This window comes from Cinclus cinclus, chromosome 2 (assembly GCF_963662255.1).
Source record: "Cinclus cinclus chromosome 2, bCinCin1.1, whole genome shotgun sequence".
Taxonomy (NCBI): Eukaryota; Metazoa; Chordata; class Aves; order Passeriformes; family Cinclidae; genus Cinclus; species Cinclus cinclus.
In genome coordinates this window covers 85,856,950-85,877,352 of record NC_085047.1, presented here as the reverse complement: position 1 = coordinate 85,877,352, position 20,403 = coordinate 85,856,950, and the positions used below count along the sequence as shown (strand labels likewise).

The following is a 20,403-nucleotide window of genomic DNA, read 5'->3' as shown; positions in this document are numbered from 1 at the left end:
ATCCACTTAACTCTTTCTTGGCATGTTGGGGAGATAGGTTGTGGTAGGTTTAATGTGAGTTTCTTTGCCTTTTATTAGAGAAAATGTCTGGTCTCATGCTGGGAACAGCACTTGAGCTCACCTGAGCCCCACAGCTGGTACAGCCTGCCTGTACAGATGGGGTCAAAGCACAGCATTTAAATGCTCCCTTTAAACAGGGGTAAGGGTAGTGCACAGAAAACTAAGAAGATTCAGCTGATTTGGGGATTAGTGCAAATAGGCAGAAAAACTTGTATCTCTCTGGTCATAGTTATAGTGCCAACAAAAGTTTTCCTTTGTCCCCTTCATCTGTAACTATTATTATTCAACATTTATCTTCAATTAAGTTCTCTCAAAAGCCACTGGTTATTCTGCCTTTCTGCTCCCCTCTCATTCTAGAGCTCTCTGTTTTAATTTGTTTTTATATTAAAGTTAGTAGCTGATAAGCAAAAGCAAATTTTGCAGGTGGATGTGGTTCCCCGGGCAGGTGACTGCCCTCATCTCCTGCCTGGCAGCTGCAGATAATATGCTGGAAAATGTTTCCTGCACTTACAGGGTAGAAGAAGGATGCTCAGTGCCCCTTGTCTTTACCCACAAGTGGGAACAGATGCTTCTTGCACTGAGGAGATCATGGGAGCAGCTGGGGGGGTGGTCCCTGCAGTGACTTAAAATGGGGTCTTGCAGGACAGGGTGCTTCCTGTCTCAGGGACTGCTTCTGAGGGTTTCTCACCTCACCTTGAAGCACATTCACTCGGCATTCAAATGTCTGCCTTCCTAATATCTGAATTTATTTCCTCACCACATCCTTGATTGCAACATTTCCTTCTTTTCCTTCTTGCTAAAAAGCAGCAATCTCTTGAAAGCATTGTCATGCTTAATTCCCCAGTGGAAATGGTTGAAGGTGACTTTTCTGAAGTGAACAAGTCTTGATATTTGAATTGTGCTTTTCTTAGATACTTGTTTATGTCTTGAAACAGAACGTCAGTAATCACTTTATGTTCTTAAAGTAAAGGCTTTGATAAATCTTTCATGTACAATTATAGATGATCAATTAAATAATTTATAGACCTAACTTTTTTTTTCCAGATAGATAAGGTACTCAATAGCATTTTGTTGGTTGATCAACACTTGGATAGCAGTGTGAGTATTTGGAGCATTATGAAAACAAGATTTTGTCATTAATAAATCAGCAACTATAATCAGCATTTGTTACATTTTTTTGGGTGAAGAGTGGCCCCATTCAAATCAGGGAGAATTTTACCATTATTTTCAATAAAATCAGCGTTTCATTCTCCTTTTGCAAAGGACTTTAACAGCCACTTATAATCTTGTCATAGACCCTGTTTGAGTGAAAGTAATCCCATAGGGCTTTTATTAATATAGAATGATGGTGGAGGAGGGAAGCTTTTAAATGCTTCTGTTGGAAAGAACTGCCTTTTGAGCAATGTGTGTGCTGTGACAGAAAAATCCTGGTTTGGTGGCTGTCTCTAGCTCAGATAACTGTGCTGCACTGGGCACAGCAAGATCATGCTGGAGCCATCCTATTAAAAGGATTAAGCAAAGACTGTTTCATGCATGCATGCTCAGGCCTCCTTTCTCTCCCTGAAACAAATGCAAATTGGGAGTAATTTTGTTGTAATCACAGAATGTGCTGTGTTGAAATGGACCCACAAGGAGTGTCAAGTGCAATTCCCCCTGCGTGGGACCATTCCCAAGAATGACACTACGAGTCCAAATGCTTCTTGAACTCTGTCAGGCTGGCGCTGTGGCCAATTCCCTGGGGAGCTGTTCCAGTGCCCAACCAACCTCTGGGTGAAGAATCTTTTTCTAATATTCAACCTGAATCTCCTCTGGCACCACTTCAGGCCATTCCCTTAGGTACTGTTTCACTGGTCATCACAGAGAAGAGATCAGTGCCTGTCCCTCCTCTTTCCATGACAAGGAAGTTGTAGGCTCCCCTCAGCCACTTCTCATGCAGCTTCCCCTCAAGGCCCTTCACCATCTATATAGCCCTCCTATGGATGCTCTCTAATAATTTCTTTCTTATGGTGTGGTACTCAAAACTGCACACAATATTCAAGGTGAGGCTGCCCCAGCACAGAGCAGAGCAGGACAATCCCCTCCCTTGCCCAGCTGGCCATGCTGTGCCTGATGCCTCCAGGGCATGGTTGGCCCTTTGGGCTACCAGGGCACACTGGTGACTCATGTTCAACTTGCCACTGACCAGGACCCCCATTTCCCTTTCCATGGTGCTGCTTTCCTGCATCTCATTCCCCAGTCTGTCCATATATTCTGCCCCATTCCAAGTGCAGAATCTGTCACTTTGCCTTGTTGAACTTCATACTGCTGGTGGTTGCCCAGCCCTTGGATTTGTTGGAAGTCTCTCTGAAGGACCTCCCTGCCTTCAAGGGAGGCAGCAGCTGCTCCCAATTTTGTATCATCTGTGAGCTTGCTTAGTATCCCTTCCAGTCCAGCATCCAAGTCATTCACAAAGTTGTTGAAGTGCACAGGACCTAAGATAGAGCCCTATGGAGCCCCACTAGTGACAAGTCACTAGTCTCATGTCATCCTGTTCACTGCAACCCTTTGTGTCCAACCCCTGAGCCAGTTGCTCACCCCTCACATGATGTATCAATCCAGCTGTGTGCTGGGTATTTTGTCCAGAAGGATACTGTGAGAGACAGTAGCAAAAACTTTATGGAAATCCAAAAAGATGGTATCAGCTGGCTTCCCTTGATCAACTAGATGGGTTACCTTGTCATTAAAGAAAATCAGGTTTGATAAGCATGAAGCCATGCTGGCGGTTGCCAAGAACTGCATTATAATCAGCTGTGTAAACTAGAGTATACAATGGGTCCCTAAGCTTTATCACAATGATAAAAACCAAAGTGTGCAAATATCACAGCAGGTTGTATTTGAAGGAATAGACCCAGATATCAGTTTTTTGAGACTCTGGGGGCTATGATCTGAATATATAGTTTGTACTCCGCATCTCAGAGCAAATCTGTATGCAACAACCCATGCTGCCAGTCCCCAGAGTGTAGATGTCTGCTGTGCTGCTTTTATTTCTGCACACAGTAGGAAAATGCAGTCTCTTTGAACCGAGAGTCACTTGAGTGACTTTGTTTTTCAGGTCCTCGCATAGTTATGAAAACCAGTTCCTGTTGGGCACAGAGCACCTACAGAAATTCAGGGTGGTGACATTCCTGCTGTGAATCAGAGCTCACAGTCAAGTTTCCTTACAAGTTTTCTGTCAAGTTTTTTGGCCATTAAAAGACACTTCAAAAGCCTCGGGTGGGTAATGCACCCTTTTGTAAGAGGCTCAACTACATAGTCCTTAATAGCATGTAACAAACAGGTAGAGCTAGTTAATTTGTTCAAGATGGCCAGACTATGAGTGGTCCTAGGACAGGGGCATGAGAAAAGGAAAGAAGCATGCAGACATCATTGATAGAGAGCAAAAGGAACTATTTTTATTCAAAGAATTCATGCTAATGAAAGGAAAGGCTGTCCCAGGCACATTAACAGCTCCTAAGCTTGGTTCTCCCTACCCCCAGGTTAGACCCAGAAGACTGCAGCAGGCAGCACCTTTTTAAGGGATATTCCACCTTTTACTGGATGAGGAATTCAGGGGGGGCAGAGGACACGTGGCACCACAAGAGTCTTTGTGGCTTCTAAGTCAGGTAGTGGCTTCTGAGTCAGGTGGTGGCAGCCAGATGCCCTCCAGCTTTATTTGCAACCCTTTTATTTGGGACAGGCAAAAATAATTTCTGCAGGAACTTAATTAAATTCCACTAGGTCACAGTCTCAGTGCAACTCATCTTCTCTTCCACATTTATAGTTGATGAATGCCTACAGCCTTCCTCATTACACACAAGGATTATTTCCAGAGATGCAGGCAGCAAGAAACAATTCATAGGATAGCGAGATGAAACAGAAGGACTTATGCATAATTCTGCACTGAATATTCCTTCACTTCCCAATTCTACATCTATTGTCTTTGTAAGATGGATATAGGCATCCCCTTCTTCAATGCTTGCAGATGACAGGTGTGTGTATTAAAATGTTGTCAAGCTGCAGCTCTGAAATGACATGCCTAAACTATTGGTAGACAAAGAGATAGGAGATGGACTGCAGCAAAGCACGTCGGCTTTCTTATGGGCTCTTGGAGCAAGGCCTCTGAATCTATCAAGAAGGTTAAGTTTGCAGCGTTTAACACAGAAAGTAAAATGATGCATTGGAAGGATGGCAGCCTTGCTTTCAAGTCCTCATTAGAGTGATTTTTGTGAAAAGGATGTAAGTTTTCAGTAGGATACTACTAGAACCAGCTTATTAAATACATCCACACACTGCTCTTGGTAACTTGGCTTTGGTGCCCAAGGGCAGTTTCCACTGCAGACAGCTACGTGTCTGAGTGATCTTAAAATATCTTTACAAAAATAAAGAACAGTTTTGCTGAAGTGCAGGAATCTCAGGCCTTAGTAATTTCTTTGCTACATTGATCCCTCCTGTCTGTTCTTACCAAATAGTAAATTGTCTCTTTTCTGAACTGGATTTTTTCCCTTTGGATTTCTATGGCATATTATCTTTCCATTTTCTATTCCTGTGTGCATTTTGCTTCTTTCTCTTCTTGTTTCCCAGCTCATGCTCAGCATATGAGCTCCAGCCAATATACTGTTGCATTTTCTGTGCTTATTTTGCCATTTCCAGCCATTGGTACAGCTCCAGAATTTCTGTGTGTTAGCAGAGTGGAGCTGTTTCTCCCAATTTATTGTCTGCATAGCTGTAGTGCCCTGGCAAGGCATCACTGTGTTGTACTGAACTGGACTGGCTGAGCACTATGCCATCTGTACACAGATTATTACCCTTTATAGTCCCATTGGATAGAAGTTCTTGTGGCACTCTGGGGTGCTGATAGGAACTGGTGACTCTATATAGCCAGTATATATGGCTCCATGTTGCTGTAGTGATAGGAAAGTGTACTTTTGCATGCTGGTACTAGGGTGTTGTAGATTTCTTTGGAGATTTTCACTCCCCAAGCAATAGTTTGCTTAGGAGCCAGGCTGCCCTTCAGTAGAGCTGTGTCACCCCAGCACCAGGCAAAGCCTTGGATGTCTCTCAGCTACTGCCTCTGAGGTGGAATAACAGCATAAAATGAGAAAGCCATAAAGATATTCATAATGTAAAATGAGATTTTCATCCTCGCTATCCTGAGCAAACTATCTGTATTATGCAAATATCAAAATGGCATAAACAAAATGGATTCTCCTTGTACTAGAAGCAAATTTTTTCTCTCTTGAGATATTTGAAATATTTGATTCATTTGATATCAATATAACTGATATTGCACTGCTCAGACATTTACCTCAGACTATTCTTGGTCTTCAGCTTGATCTGTCAATCACGCAAAACATCCATGGGAAACATCTATATTTGTCTAAGGGGTTTTTTTCCCCTACCCCTATATCCAGTCTAGATTAAATATTTCCACATGGTGGCTGAGGAATCCAGGATAGAATTGCTTCCCTAGACAATATGCTGGGGAATATGACCCTGTTGTTTTTGCCTGACAAGATGCCCGGGTAACTTAACTGTATTGAACAGTGTATTGAACTGAAATGGACTTCAACACCATGTGATTTCCACAGAAGTTAACTGTAGTGCTATATAAAGTAATGCAAATATGTTCTTGATTATATATAACTTTATATACAGCTATAATAAGTCATATACTTTCATCTATAACTATCTATTTAATGGCTTTAAATAGTTGCATCTACATATAAAGTCAATGGTTCTTTATGTCTGTAACAGTGCTAATTGACACAGGAGTCAAACTCCTAGTCCAGTTATAGTATGTACAAAGAGCAGATAAGCATAAGGTATATGGCAGAAACTCCATCACAGGAGTTTCTTCACACACTTATAAGAAAGAATGATCTTACTGGGACGGCTTGCAAAAATAAAAACATTTCACATGCCTAGGGGTTACTAGATAATGCCTCAGGCATGCACTCAGAGTAGTCCACCTGGCTTCTCTCACATTCAGTTTAATGGGGGTCGCTGTGACTTCTGCAGGAGCAAGGAGCCTTCAGGAAAAGCATGCCTGTGTCAGCATTCATGTAATGCAGTGAGGGGCCAAAAGGAAAAGTGCAGGGGGGGAAAAAATGTGATGTGTTTTCTTTTTACTCCCCCACAGATTGACCATCTCTGCTGAATGTCCCATGCAGCTTGAAGATTTCCCCATGGATGCACATGCTTGCCCATTAAAATTTGGAAGCTGTAAGTTTTCTTCCGGAATAAGAACTAGAAAAACACGGTTTTCTGGCTTTTCATGTTCAGATATGTCCTGTACAGATCTTTCACCCTCCCCGCCAGCCCTCCCCTTTTAACATGGTTCTTTAGTATCTCCATTCTGCCCCCCTTGCTGCTACCCTGCTGCTTCTTCTCCATGACTGTGCTTTATCTGGGCTTGCTGCTTTTCAACTCATGCCTGCATACTCCATGATAAACGGTGAGTTGATGGGTTATATGTCTTATATATCCACATCAAGTGTCACAGCCACTGTTAGATGGAGTTCTAGATGCAGACAGCTAAACTGATAACTTGGTTTTACATTTGGAGTAAAACAGAGCTTTCAGTGGACTGATCAGATTGATGTGTAATTATTATGGTATTTACATGAATCAGACTGCAGTGCAATATCTGCATCTCATATATTAAAAGAGATCTAGAATATTAAAAGAGGAAATATCTTTCCATTTGGCTTTAATAAATCCAGTCCTGTATCCTGTTACATGATGTTTAATACACATGTATCTGTATATGTGCACACATTATTCTAAACTGTATGCTGAACGGTGATTTTTCCTCAATTCCAAGCCTCTAATCCACCACACTGCTGCCTTGCCAGAAGCTTACTTTAAAAATAACTCCAGGGAATCAGATGGTTATATTTAAAAACAAAGCTCTTAATTAAAGTACAAATGAGGCTACTGCAGTAGACTTTTTTAATTTTTATTTTTTTTGGTAATCAAATCAGAGTTTCTAGGTGCAATCATTGTCTCTGAAGACTTTTGATAATTACCAGGCAAGGCATTTTGTTAGCCCCTGAAGCCACCTAACTTCTGCATTTTGCAATGTTTTTCAGCCATATCAATTTAGAGTCACTAATCCTAGCAAGATTAAGCTTTGCCTTTATCGTCTGTATATGCCCTGATTTAATACTGACTATACATTGTCTTCTAGAGATCATACCAAGAAGTAAAAACACTGCTAGCAGTAACTATACCACATCACCAAACTTAGGATGAACTGATTTCCTTTCCCTCTTCTGATCCAGATAGATTCTTTTTCATCCAAATAGCCACCAGTATTTTACAAGGTCACTGCAGGTTCAAGTCTGTTCATTGACTTCAGCAGCATTAATTTACAGCAAAGCCAATATAAATCTGAAGGTCCAGGCACCTTTACATTTCACTTAAAAAACTATATGCAAATCACCCATTTAATTCTGAACTTGATAATGGGAAAACATCTCGCAAGAGACTGTAATTGTTTATATACAGGTTTAAACAAAAGCCACTGGAAAGATTAAGACAAAAAGAAGTTTTCTTTCCTGGTATCACATATCTTTTAGTCTATCAATAGATGAAGTTATTATCTGTTGATTTCTAGTCTAGACTACAAAACTGGTATGTTGCATACTCTTATGAAATCTTGCAAAATATGCAATACTAAAACATACATATTTAAACAAAGAGTTTGATGCAGCAGAAATCTGAAGCCCAACCATAAAGTTAAATGGATATTTCCATGTATTAATAGATTAGGTGCAGTAAGGTACATGTTCTAACTCTCCACATAATAAGACCAAAAAAAAAAAGCACCCCAATTAAAATGTGAGTGCATGAGATAACATTACAAGATAAGCTACAAATGCTTAGAAGGAGTGCCCAGTAATCTGTCTGAATGTAATTATATGTCCTGCTAGTGCCAAATGTGTTACATGTTAATCACCTCTTAGCACACAGGTAATTTTAATCTGTGTCAAAACCAGCACTAAGGATTTCTATTTTAGGGCTTTGAAGGGTGAATAGAGTTTTAGTTTATGCTCCTTGCCATGCTCCGAATAAAATCCTAGAATACATTTATAAGGTATTACAAGTAATTTTTGAGTTCTTTCACAGGGTGTAGACATGGAACCATTTGTTCTGTGCTAGCCACACCACTGGCCTCTGCGAAAATTAAATATATACAGACAAGCTATAGACAGTCTTTCAGCCTTGGGAATATCTGTACTACTGATCTGACAGCTCCCTAGTAATATATTGGGATTTAATATGCATATGTTTGTACAAGTAGCAGCCACTAAGTCAGGGTTTATTGAACTAGTCCAGGTGTGTTTTAGGAGAGGACAATATTTATTCCCTATTTACTGCGGTATGAGTTTGCACTGAGTCACCTCCAGGCTTGCAGCAACACAAGCCTACAGGGGAATATGATACATAAGCACATGCCCTTTCTGCTGTAGCTTTCCTCACTGTCTTCTAAAGACTTTCTTTTTTAATGGTCTTCTTTCCAAAAAGGTTTTTGAAAAGCCTTAAGGAATAGCATCAAAGTAAATGTTAAACACATTATCAGTGGAGCTGTGAGGGCAGAGAGGAAGCTGGTGCTAACCAGTCTGAGGATGAAGAGAGCAGGGCACTGAAATGAAAGAGCTGGCACATGGTGGATCAGCAGCAGAAAGGATGCTGAGAAATGATCAGTGCTGCAGCTGAGGCAGGAGAAGGTTATTAATATTCTGGCTCACTATGTTTGCTATAATTCAGCAGGCAAAAGGCAAAAAGTGCCTGATGTTTCCTTCATTATGAAAGAAAAGGAAAATTATTCTTTCTCACATAAATAAAGGTAAATGTTGAATTCTTATGTTCTATTTGACTGATTTTTTGCTACATTAGAGTTGTGGGAGATCTTGTGGGCCTATGAAACATGATATATAGCAACAGAATATTTTGTAGAAATAATTAAGAGCCCAGTCAAATACACAAAATGTGATATAAAGTGTGCATTTTTAAACACTCTTATGGCATGTCATGAAAAGGACAGAAGTTCAGGGACAGCTTCTAATGAAATGAACAGAGCAGGTTTTAGTCGTTCTTTTCTTAAGTACAGCTCTGCACTGCTCCAAGATGGCAAGATCAGGTGGCTCTGCTCCAGGGGTACATGAATGCAGGTACTTTGCCTGCAGGATTGCATCCCTGCTAGGGCTCAGGACACCTGTAGAAATTATCCTGCAGAAGTCTCATTTATAGGGAACTGGGGATGATGCATGAGCATGGGCTCGGAGGTCCCTGCAGCAGGCTCTGCTCCCTTTGAATCCAGAGTGCTTGATGGGGATTGCTGTGACAGTCTGTTCATTACTTCATAGTAGCATAGGAGGGGTGCTGCTTTCTTCCATGGCCAAATTTAAAATAACTTTACATTGCAGTTCTAGTGCTGACCTGTACCCTAAATAACTTTGCTGGTCAAACAGGATGTAATGAAAATTCCTGATGCCAGAAGCAGTTTCACTAGGAGCACCTTAACCCAAGAAATTTGATCTTAACCCCAGGCAGTTTCTAGTGTGGGGAGGAAGAATTAGATAAAATAGGAAGGACATTAAAGCTTCGTACCTTTAATGTTTCACCTCTTCCACTGACAGTCCCTAAGAATACATTAAGAGTATAATTTAGTACAGTTTCCAAACGCCCATGTGTCACCAGGTGGGTAAGCATCATTATCTCTAGGGCAGCTGAAACAGAGAAGTTAATTGACTTTCCGTAAGGTCATGTAGCAAATCAATGTCAGAAAAAGGATTAGACTCAACGTTTTTGGTTGGAGAGGCAGATGTCTAATCCACTAGATCATGAAGGCCTCTGCCCAGGCAACTGACTTAACTCCTAAATCTCATTTCACTCCTGTGTTAATTATATCGGTGTTACCTTGCTCACAGGGTTGCCCTGAAGATGAATTAGTTAATTGCTGTTAATTGGTGCTTTAGACAATATCAAATACTGTAAGGAATCTATTTATGACAACTGCCTCTTGAAGACACAGGGCTTGAGTACATGGAGTTATCAGACCTTGTATTGTGGAATGGATAAATACATAGAGCAGCTGCCCACTAGTCACTCAGTAGCAAAAAAAAAACCCATACTATTTTTGGGGTAAGTAGAGAGTTTAATGAATATTCGGAAAATAAAGAGATCCCCAAGCTCATGAGCACAGGAAAAAGAGGACCTGTGTTCATTCCTGATGAATTTTAAGTTGGCCATGAAGATGGCCAAGGTTGATGGCTGTTGATCAACAAGCAAGCTTTCCAGCTGTTGGTAAGGAAACAAGTTGTAGTGCCTGGGCATAGTAGCTAACATAGTTTCTGTACGTCTTCCTTTTCAACACCTCAAATGAAGTTACTTTTGATAAAGGAAAGTGAACAGGCTATTTCTGTAGCAGGAGATATGCTCAAATTATTTTCTTCTAATAAGCATGGTGAAGTCAGAGTAATGAGGAGACAGTAATTTCAACAGTATCCCAGATTTTATTGTAACACTCATTAAGGCACTTATTGTTCACAAACTATCCATTGATTTATAGCCACTGAGAAATTTCTCCAAAAAAAGGTATTTTATGAAAATTTCCCTGATATTTCCTTACAATGTAGAAAAGGCACTGAGATGATGGCATCTAGAGGGTTTTTCTTGTTTTTGTACTTTTCCCCATTAGCACCTGCAAGAGCTGCAGGAAAACTACACGTATGAAGAGAGAACTTGAAAACAGTGTCCTTCTAAGCTGACTTTAATTCTGGTTTAGTGAAATGTCATAAGGAATGTATTCGGCCTCTCAAAACCTGTGTGTAAAATCTTTTACAAGAATATAATTAAATTAATAATAAAGACAAATGTTAATTTTAAGAGACCTTGAAAAGTGGAAATGGCTCTTAGGAATGTTTTCATGGGTTGGTCTCAGGGACAGTTGGAACTGCAGTCTCATATGTAGAGGCAGAGCTTTTCTGCTACTTGCCCCTACAGCTGGACAGAAGAGGCTCCTTGAATCTATTCCTGAGAGCAGAGACAACCTTGTTGACTCTGCTGGGATGTTCCTTGTTCCTTCCTTGTGAAAGGGCATGTGAAGAGAGCCAGGGAGGACCTCTGTGAAATGCTGAGAAGCCAAGTTCAAGACTAAGTTGTGATTTTGCAATTTAAGGCAGAAGTCACCTCATAGGGAATGGGTAAGTTTGGTGGCATTCTGCACACTGAAGTAGTATCTTCTGTTACATTTTCCCAAGGCTTATCACTGCTTCCTTAGACACCTCCATTGCAATGGATATCGAATTACTAAAATAAGGTGAAATTAGGTGAATACTAAAACCAAATATTTCTAAGACGTTTGATGTATTTTTCCTTCTCTCTCTTTCAACCCTGTATTACCCCCAGCTACCAAACATCTCTTTAGTTAGAATACCTTTCCCCTTATTTTTAGCTGTTTAGAAGCTAGAACTCCAGATACACGAACAACATGCTTGTGGCAGCATCAAAAAGGCAGTTTAGACAACTATGTTGGACCATTGTTGTAGTTCTACTTAAATATAGCTAGCTGGTAAAGCACAGGCATATAGCCTGAACTAATTTTCTGTGGAACCCTTGGAATGAATGGAGGGGTGGACTGTACCAAATGGTATTGCTGTTATTTGCCTCTATTTTCCTTGGAATCATGGACAGATGACTTGCCATGGGGCTGTGTTATTTTAAAAATTGAATATTTTATTGCAGAATGAGCACAGGGATCTGGCCCATATCAAAAGCCTCGTATTGACAGCAAAGCTCTAGGGAATGGATGGGATGGATCTGTGACAATTTCAGAAAGAAAAATATGCTCCAGTTAGTTCTCTAGAGTCCCTCTATGGACCTTGAAAGGAAATAAGTACTTCTGCAGTGAGGTTCATTAGAATTATTTTTGATATCTGCCTAAGGATGTGATTAATCATATTTTAGAAGTTCCAATTTTTCTGCAGTGCTGTCTCATGTAGGTAAGTGTATTATACCCTAGTCAGAGCAACTTAGAAATCAGTTTTTCTCTGCATTGCTGGCTCAGAAATACAAAACCATACTTTGTTCAGAAGAAGCACTCACTGCTGTAGATTAGTTAGGTGTTAATTATATTGGTGGTGAGCTTCTGTATCTGTCCTAATGACTATTTTAGGTACTTCTGCTGGAAGGAAGTCCCATTTTTCAAAGGATCTCAATGACACAGTCAGTAGGGCTCTTCAGTATAGAGACAACTTTAACACTTATTCAAGCATCTTGTATGAGCTGTGCTGGTCTTCTGCATTGAGTGCAGTGGGTTATAACAACAGACACTGAAGCCTTCTCACAGTTGTTGCATCATAGCCTATAGTCATCTCAGATATGTATGTATAGCAATACAGCTTCTTTAGTCCAGCATTTTGGGCAGTCAGGTCCTACAGTCAAGGTGGAGCAATGTAGCCCCCAAAGGGCAGGAAATTCATCAAGAATGATTTGTAAAAGAAAATGATGTAATATTCAAGTATTCCTGGCATGTAAGAAGATTTCTTAACAGGAATCTACTTAGAAACTAAAGCACATGGTTCTGGGCCTGGACCATGTGGTGGGTTTCTGCAGCAGCTGTTGCTCTAGGACCCTACCCAGTCTGCATAACTTGCAAATGAGTATGACCATAACTCATCACTTGTCTAGTAGGTTTGCCATAGAAGTATACCTTTTAGTTTGACAAAAGGGAAAAGGGCTCCCTGAAATGATCCTATCAGTCAGTTTTTCTTCACCCATTACAGTGACACACATCCAGGACTTCCTTGAAAAGGCTGAAGAAGGGGCTAGTGTATCCTTCAAGCACTTGCAGTCCCTGTCACTATTTAACTTCTCAAAGACTTTGCCATATGCACATGGCTACTGTTTGTCTGCACTGAGATAAATTTTAAAATGCATTAAAATGGCAGCCCGGCCCCCTGGCTGTGTGATGGGTTTCCTGTGGAACAGTCACTGCTCTGTGTCAATCAGCTCCTACTTCTGGACACCCACTGTGTAGAAGCCAGTGAGTTTTTCCCTCTTAGCTTCATAACAGAGTGAGAAAGGGAGGTCAGAAAGAACAAAAGCTGTTGTCTTCCCCATTCCTTGCAGCCAGCGCTGAGCCCAGGCTGCAAACTCTGCTGATGTGCAGTGGCTGAGGTCTTGGCTCCTACCAGCTGAGAGCAGTGTCCATGCCAGTAGGATCATCCTTAACAAAGCCCCTTTTGTTGGATCGGTAAGGAGTGCTTCCTGGGGGTGCTGGCAGCAGCTTTTGTAGCAGCTGCAAAGAGCCCCTTGAGCAGCCATCACTGAAAGGCTGTGCTCTGCCTGCCCTGGGAGCAGCCTCCTCATCATGAGCTGGCTCACATACTCAGGCTCTTTGGGGAATAAAAGCTCAACTGGTGGTGGTTTTGAAATCAAGGAAACAAAAGTTCTGGCAGGGGTAGGGGTTGGTGTGGAGATACTCAGCAGTGGTGTTTTTGTCTCATGTGAAAGCAGTCTAGACAGGACCGTGGTGGAGCCACGTGGAGATCCGGGGTGCTTTGCTAATGGTACAAACATCAGCACACGTTTCCCACTTTGGAGATTACAGCCTAAATTTAAAGGCTGCACAACTGCCCTGATTACAGGGAATCAATATGAGTTGTCAGCAATAGAAAACAACACACAGAGACTGCACTTAATATGGTTAAGCTTTCAGATGGCCTTTGGGTGCAAGCCTGCAAAGACATTGCTGGTCTCTTAATGCCCCAGAAGGCAGCACCAGGCTTACGGTTGCCAGCTGTGGACATGGGTCTGTACCACTGGCAAATGGGATATTATCTGTAAATGTGACAAATGAGTAGATACTGCTCCACTGCTTTACAAGCCAGGTTTTTAATATCTCTTATTTTCTAAGAGACATGGCTGTTTCCATGGCTTGTGAACATTTCATAAACATTTCTGGAATCATTCTCATGATCCCCGTGTGAGGTTGGTAGGTCTCTGCTGCCTGCACTTTGCAGGTGGGCATAAAGGAAGCAAAGAGCAATTACAGTCTTTTCTGAGCAAAGATAGAGTGGTTCATTACTTGCTTTTATTGCCTCTGTCGTTATGGGTCCCTAGGTTCAATTAGAGCCTCCCAGTGCTACTGCAGTACATTAATGACAAAATTACTTGCCTAGGGTTTTTAAGGAAGGAAAAAAGCTGTAAGACACTGCTCAAACTTGGATTTCAGTTTCTAGTCTGGCAGCTCCTTTATGACACATTAGTCTGGTGGGCCTGGAAGTCCTCTACCTAAATTGCTGGAACCTCATTAGCCTCTTCTGCACAGAGAGCCAAGCTAGTCCAAGCTGTCATCTAGTGCTGCTGCAGTCCTAGCCCAGCAAACTTCTTCAAAGGAAACAGTTGTTTCATGTTGTCCCCCATGAAGAAAGGAGAAGGAAAGAGAGCTAAGAAGGAAAGCCTGATAAGCCTTCTGTTTTTTTCCCCCTTTGTCATCATTGCCACTGAAAGTCTCCTCACAGCCATCCTGTGTTAGCAGCCAGCCATTTTGCTGAAAACATCCCAGAGCTAAATATGTCAGCAAAGCTGGGATTCCTCTGTCCTAAATTTATATTTTTGTAGGGTAAATATATACAGCTGAGCTGATTGCTCTCACCGTCTTAGGGGAGAGAAGTTGATATTTTTAGACTCAGGTTAATCTCCTCCTAAAATAGGTCAGCTGATGGTTGTAAATAAGGAGATGTTTTATATGTGCACAGAGAAAATGAGATCCTGAGCACCTTTGGATCTGGGTCTCCAGAGGGACTGGGAGGAGACAGTTCCCAAAGACAGGATATGTGCCTGAGTACTCCAGCAGAGAGCAGGTGGAATGGCAGTGCCCCCTGGTCAGCAGCAGCTCCCTGCAGAGAGGCTCCTTGTATCCATCACTGAGGCTGGGCACTTTGAACTGATGGCCTCGGGAGATTTTATCCCCTTCTCTGAAATACAGGGCTGCACTGTGCCCCAGAGCAGAGGTCTGTAATCCATCTTTGGAGGTTTAGATGACTGCACCTTTGCTGTAGGGAGTAAGTTCTTGTGACTGCAATTTCAAGGCAGTATTAAAGTGTTTGAATAATAATATTTCAGCCTGCTCTCTCTGCATACCTATTGATTACACATTCACACAGTGTTATTAATGTAGCAGTACTTCTGAGATTTATAAATGTCTTCGTTAAGGGATAGGATTCAGAAACAGAGGTATATATTTAGCTGTGCAAGTAGTTCAAATCACTCTCAGCTGGTTTCAGGCCATACAGATTTATAAGTAGGGGTGCTTTTGGAATGGTAATCTCAGCAGATACACTAAATAAGATGGTTGAGTCCCTGATGCCACTTATGTGGGTGAGAAGAATATCTGTAGATTACAGTGATGTTACAGTTTCATTCTGTGATACCTGTGGCCAGAAATACCAAGTTTGTGAAGGCACCCTCCACAACAAGATCAGTTGGGGTATTTTCTAACTTCACTCTGCATTTCTCAAAAGAAACTACAATGACACTCCTACAGAGCAGGACATGTTGGTTTGCTGATATTAAGTGGCATCTTGCAAAAGGAGGCGACCACTGCAATTAAGATTAAGCAAAAGTGCTTAATCTTTGCAAAGGTACTATGCAAAGTGAGTAATGATACCTGCCACACTTTGGAGGATACTTTTGTTTGCCTTGCAAAAAGTAAATTAGATGTCTTAACATCATCCTCATAACCATGCTGTTTCTCCTAATGAAGCAGTTAATATAAGCACCTAATATTGTGATTGTAAATTCAAAGTTCATTAAGTGTTAGTACAGCATTGAAATTGGCTGGCTGGTGGAATTACCACATGCCTGGCCTAGAAAGACCAACATAAGGTCAGAAATGTTCCTAGGATATTTAGCATTTAAAATATCATCCTAGCACATCCTACTGTTCTGTTTCTCTAGTCCTCTTAGAGTGGATATTTATGCCAGCCATAAAAGGGAAAAAGAAAAGGATCAGAGGCTGGCACACCAGCTTTTGACAAGTTCCATATGAAAAGCAGTTGTATAGCCACCATTAAAGGTAATGTAAAATCAATTCTCAGGTTAGTTCTGGACTGAAACAGCTGCCTCTAAACCTGAAGATAAAGAAAGAGGTTGTGTTAAAACTACTGACCCAAGTGAGAGGAATAAATGGGAAGAGGTAAGGAAGGAATGAGGCTCCCTAACATCAGCTCTTAGATGGAAGTAGGAACCCTGGTGCTGCCAGGTTACCCTGGACCACTGGCTGTGTAACATTCCCACAGCACACCCTGTTTAGGCACCTCTTCCAGTCTTCCAGCTTGTGGAAGGCATCCCACACCACAAGTGGCAGAGTTGTCGCACCTACATGTCTGTTTGCTCTTCGGCATGCTCCAGGCTGCACCATGTGAAAACATTTTCTTTGTTGGTTTGTTTTTTTTTTCTTTTTTTTTTTTTCTCCTTTTCTGAGTGGAGCCTTGAGAACCTGCAATCCCTAGACACACAGCTCAGTTCAGTGTGCCATGTCTGTTTTTTAGTGCCTATGTGTCAGATTTCACAGGAAGTAGTCACTCCCAGTTGCAGTCCCAGTGCTTGGGAAATACATGCATCCCTCTTATTGCCCCCCCATGGTATGAGTGAGCATGACAGGGAGAGAAAGAGCTGGTGTCACTGCTGATAATTCCTAGGAGACATTCTGTGTTAACTCTGCACAACTTCCAGCTCAGGGCTCTTCTTAAATGCTGCAATTGCATCCTGTGAAGGTGTCTGACTGAATTATTAGGATGACACTGTTCATTAGTATTTGTGTTCCATCCATCATCAGTATGACTGATTTAGTGTATTAACTTGAAAACAGTCAATTTATTGTGTTGAAGAAGTCAGCAGACTTGCCTATGCTAATCATGAATCCAACCTCCAAAATATACAGTTGCTTTCAGTTTGGGTTTTTTCCCTTTGCTTTATATTTTTGACCTCAAATTCGGGTCATATATAGACTTTCCTCCCATTAACTGGAACTTCTGAAATTACGCAGGACCTTCCACCTGATTTCTTCCTTTGAAAAGCAAAGAAAATGGCTTTTGCAAAACTGTGTCTCAAAATGAATTTGACAGACATCTTCAGTTCTGTATGTTTCACCACCTTGTGGGTACAGTCTGTGCTTCCATTTAATTTCCAAAGCCAAATTTCTATTCCCACCTTTTCCTGAGGTGACTTGTAAATTATATTCTGAAAAAGAATCATCTAACTTAGAGCCTTATTTTTTTAGCCGTGATCAGTAGGGTATATTAGTGTTGCTTAGTAATGAAATCTCTTGAGACCTGTCTGGCACATTTTTCAGAACATCCTATACTATTCCCTGCAGAATGTGACAACAAAATCAAATAAAACTGTATCAGGAAAACATATAGAATACCACTTATATTACCAAATTCTATTTTTATTTTTATTTCAGGAAGGACAGAAATTAACATTTTAGTATGACTGGACTTTCTACTGCCTGTTTTACAGCTAGTGGTGTCCTATAATTTTTCATGAATATGCTCATGAGTTTCATCAGTTTTCATGAATAATTTCCTTCTTGGATGTCCTCTATTGTCACAGACAATGATACTGTGTCATTGCAAAAACATTTCCTTCTGGGCATTTAATTTTTACTCACATATGGAACATGGCAAATCTGAGTTTCCCAGTGCAAGAAGAATAGAAACGTTGTGGACAGAATCTTGTGCAGGGCCACAACAATCATTGAAGGGCTGAGGCACCTCTACTGTGAGGGGAGACTGAGATCTTGGACTGTTCAGCATGGAGAAGGGAAGGCTCAGAGGCTCCCAATCCATCTGTATAAATTGCAGGGATTGGGGAATGAGAGATGAAGAGGGAGCTGGGTGCTGCTCATTAATGCCCACTGGCAAAGTAAGGGCCAGTGGTCATGAAAAAAACATTAAATTCCATCTGAACAGAAGAAAGCATGCTTTTACTGTGGGAGTGGCTGAACCCTGGAACAAGTTGTTGAGAGAGACTGACAGTTGGCTACAGGGATTTGAATATCGTGGAGATATTAAAAACCTGACTGGACATGGTGCTGGAAAAAATGCTTCTGGTGTCTGCTTCAGCAGGGTGTGGGACCAGATGATCACCAGAGGTATCCACCAGTCCCTGCCATCCTGTGACTGTGTTACATGAATCTGTAGTCCTGTGTATTTGTACACATTACACTTCTTGTCTGTGATGTATTTAAAAATCATGCCTGCTGTTTATCCATGTACTGCAAACTCATGGCAGTTTAAATGATAAGTCTCAATTTTAATGACTTCAAGTCCCTAAAGTAATTGCCATAACCCTAAAATTCTCCCAAGAACATCAGAATTCATCACACTATTGCAAAGTCTTTATTTTAGGCTCTTAATCATTTAATATGTGAATACATTTCTCTTAGTATTTAAATTGCTATTTTATGCTAAAAAATTATTTTTATAAAAAGCTATTTCCCCCAAGACCTAGACCATGCATATTTGTACCATGTCTTGTTATTTCTATATTTAAAATACATTTTTACTAGAGTTGTTTGCCATTTGCTCTTCTTATGGAATGATCTCATTTGTACATGGAGTCATTCTTATAAAGTAATTTTAATGGGAAATTCCAATTATGGAGCTCAAATCTGGCCTGAGTCACACAGGCACAACTGTTGACAGATGCTTTGTAATGGGCTACAAAATATTTATTCACAAACCACAAGAAATCCAGCCTGACTCTTAGAATTCAAGATGGTACATGATGGCAGTAGCAGTGCTGTTTTGCAGCCTGCAGGAGTCTGAGAGGCTGTAAATCTGGATCTCTAGTGAGTTATATAACAGTCTCTAAGTGACAGTAATGGTTAGATAAGATAGATATTTGTATGTGTATTCAGAGTGTAGTTAGAGTTTCCAAAAAAGTTGACAATTTTATGCACATCTTCCCCACTCAACAGGCTTTTGCAGGGATTAGCAGTGCTCCCAAGATTAGGCAATCTGACAATCCTTCTGGCATATACTAAAAGTCACGATAATAAAGGCTTAGCATGTAACTGCACAATTAGAATAAATAAAATATAAAACAAACCAGAAGTCATCTTTCTACAGTATCTCTTTAAGATAATATAGCATCCAACTAGCATAATTCTGGAAGGAAAGTTCCAGCCATGACTTGTGGATAAATGGTCTATTTAATTGTGGAATGTACCTCAAGCATGCTGGGTGGGCATCCAAACATGCTGCACAGGCTGCTTTAACTTAACTATGCAGGCACTGCTTTATGCTTCCTGTGAGGTCTGCCAAAGGGTATAGGGGGTGTTTTAGAGAGGGATTCTTTGCTTCTCAATTATTTTATGCCTCGTAATGCAGGAATGAAAACTTATTGGCAGATACCAGTGGTGATTTTTTTTTTCAGGGGTTACAGCTTAAAAAAATCAGTCCTAGAAATATGTCTGTATCCCATAGACTCAAAGTTTGGGTTCATCCATCCACATTCAAATTTATCTGACTTAAGGTGCCAAGAAACACTCTTCCCCACCACCTCTTTTATTTTATTTCCCCTTGGAGCTTCTGTCAAATAGGGAGGAGAAAGAAAAGCAAGAAGGAGAGTATCAGTCGCCACAGATGCCACCACTGCCCTGTGGTAGGGGCAATGGCAGGATAATACTCCCTGCTTGTGAGTTGCTTTTTGAATGGAAGGGAGGATTCTGCACTGCTCACACTGTTTCATCTGCAAATGAAAACAGAGCTATCCTCAATGCCAGGGCAAATGTCTGCATCCTCCAGGTCTTACCCACTCACTGTTGTGCTTTGCTAGACTTTTTCTTAATGTAATTCCTCTCTGGTTGTGGTCTCTCCACTGCCCACTGTTCACTGGCATAAGAAAGACCATGTCTGGCTTTCCTTGCCAGACATACAGGAGCAAGGAAAGTGGGGGAGAAGAGCAAGGGACACCTTTTACCATTTTTGTATTGTGTGGTGTATGTCGGATGCTAAAATATAGAAAAATAGATCTGCTTGTCAGTAAATAAAGAGAAGATATTATTTCTTTCATCATTCTGGTAGGTGATAAGCCTGCAGCCATTTATCAACTGTCCAGTAGAAATAAATGTTTGTTGTCATCTTCTCACATTTAATAAATTATACTTCTTTGTAATTTTAGCTGTTCATCTCAACTGCTATCTCTTTTTTCCTTTTTCAAAGAAGTGAGCATAGAAGAGAAAGGATACTTTAATGAGGCTTCCTCCTTTCTTTGACAAGACAACAAAATGATTGTAATGAACAC

General features: G+C 40.9%; 2 protein-coding genes across 2 annotated transcripts in view; one reads left to right on the top strand and one right to left on the bottom strand.

The window, feature by feature from the left end:
- GABRA5 (gamma-aminobutyric acid type A receptor subunit alpha5) overlaps positions 1–20,403 on the top strand; it is a 53,737-nt gene that overhangs the window by 20,186 nt on the left and 13,148 nt on the right. The window contains exon 5 of the mRNA XM_062487864.1: positions 6,218–6,300. Coding sequence (XP_062343848.1) covers positions 6,218–6,300 — 83 coding nt within the window. The remainder of the gene's footprint in view (positions 1–6,217; positions 6,301–20,403) is intronic.
- Positions 1–20,403, bottom strand: part of GABRB3 (gamma-aminobutyric acid type A receptor subunit beta3) — a 194,764-nt gene that overhangs the window by 168,353 nt on the left and 6,008 nt on the right. The window lies entirely within an intron of this gene.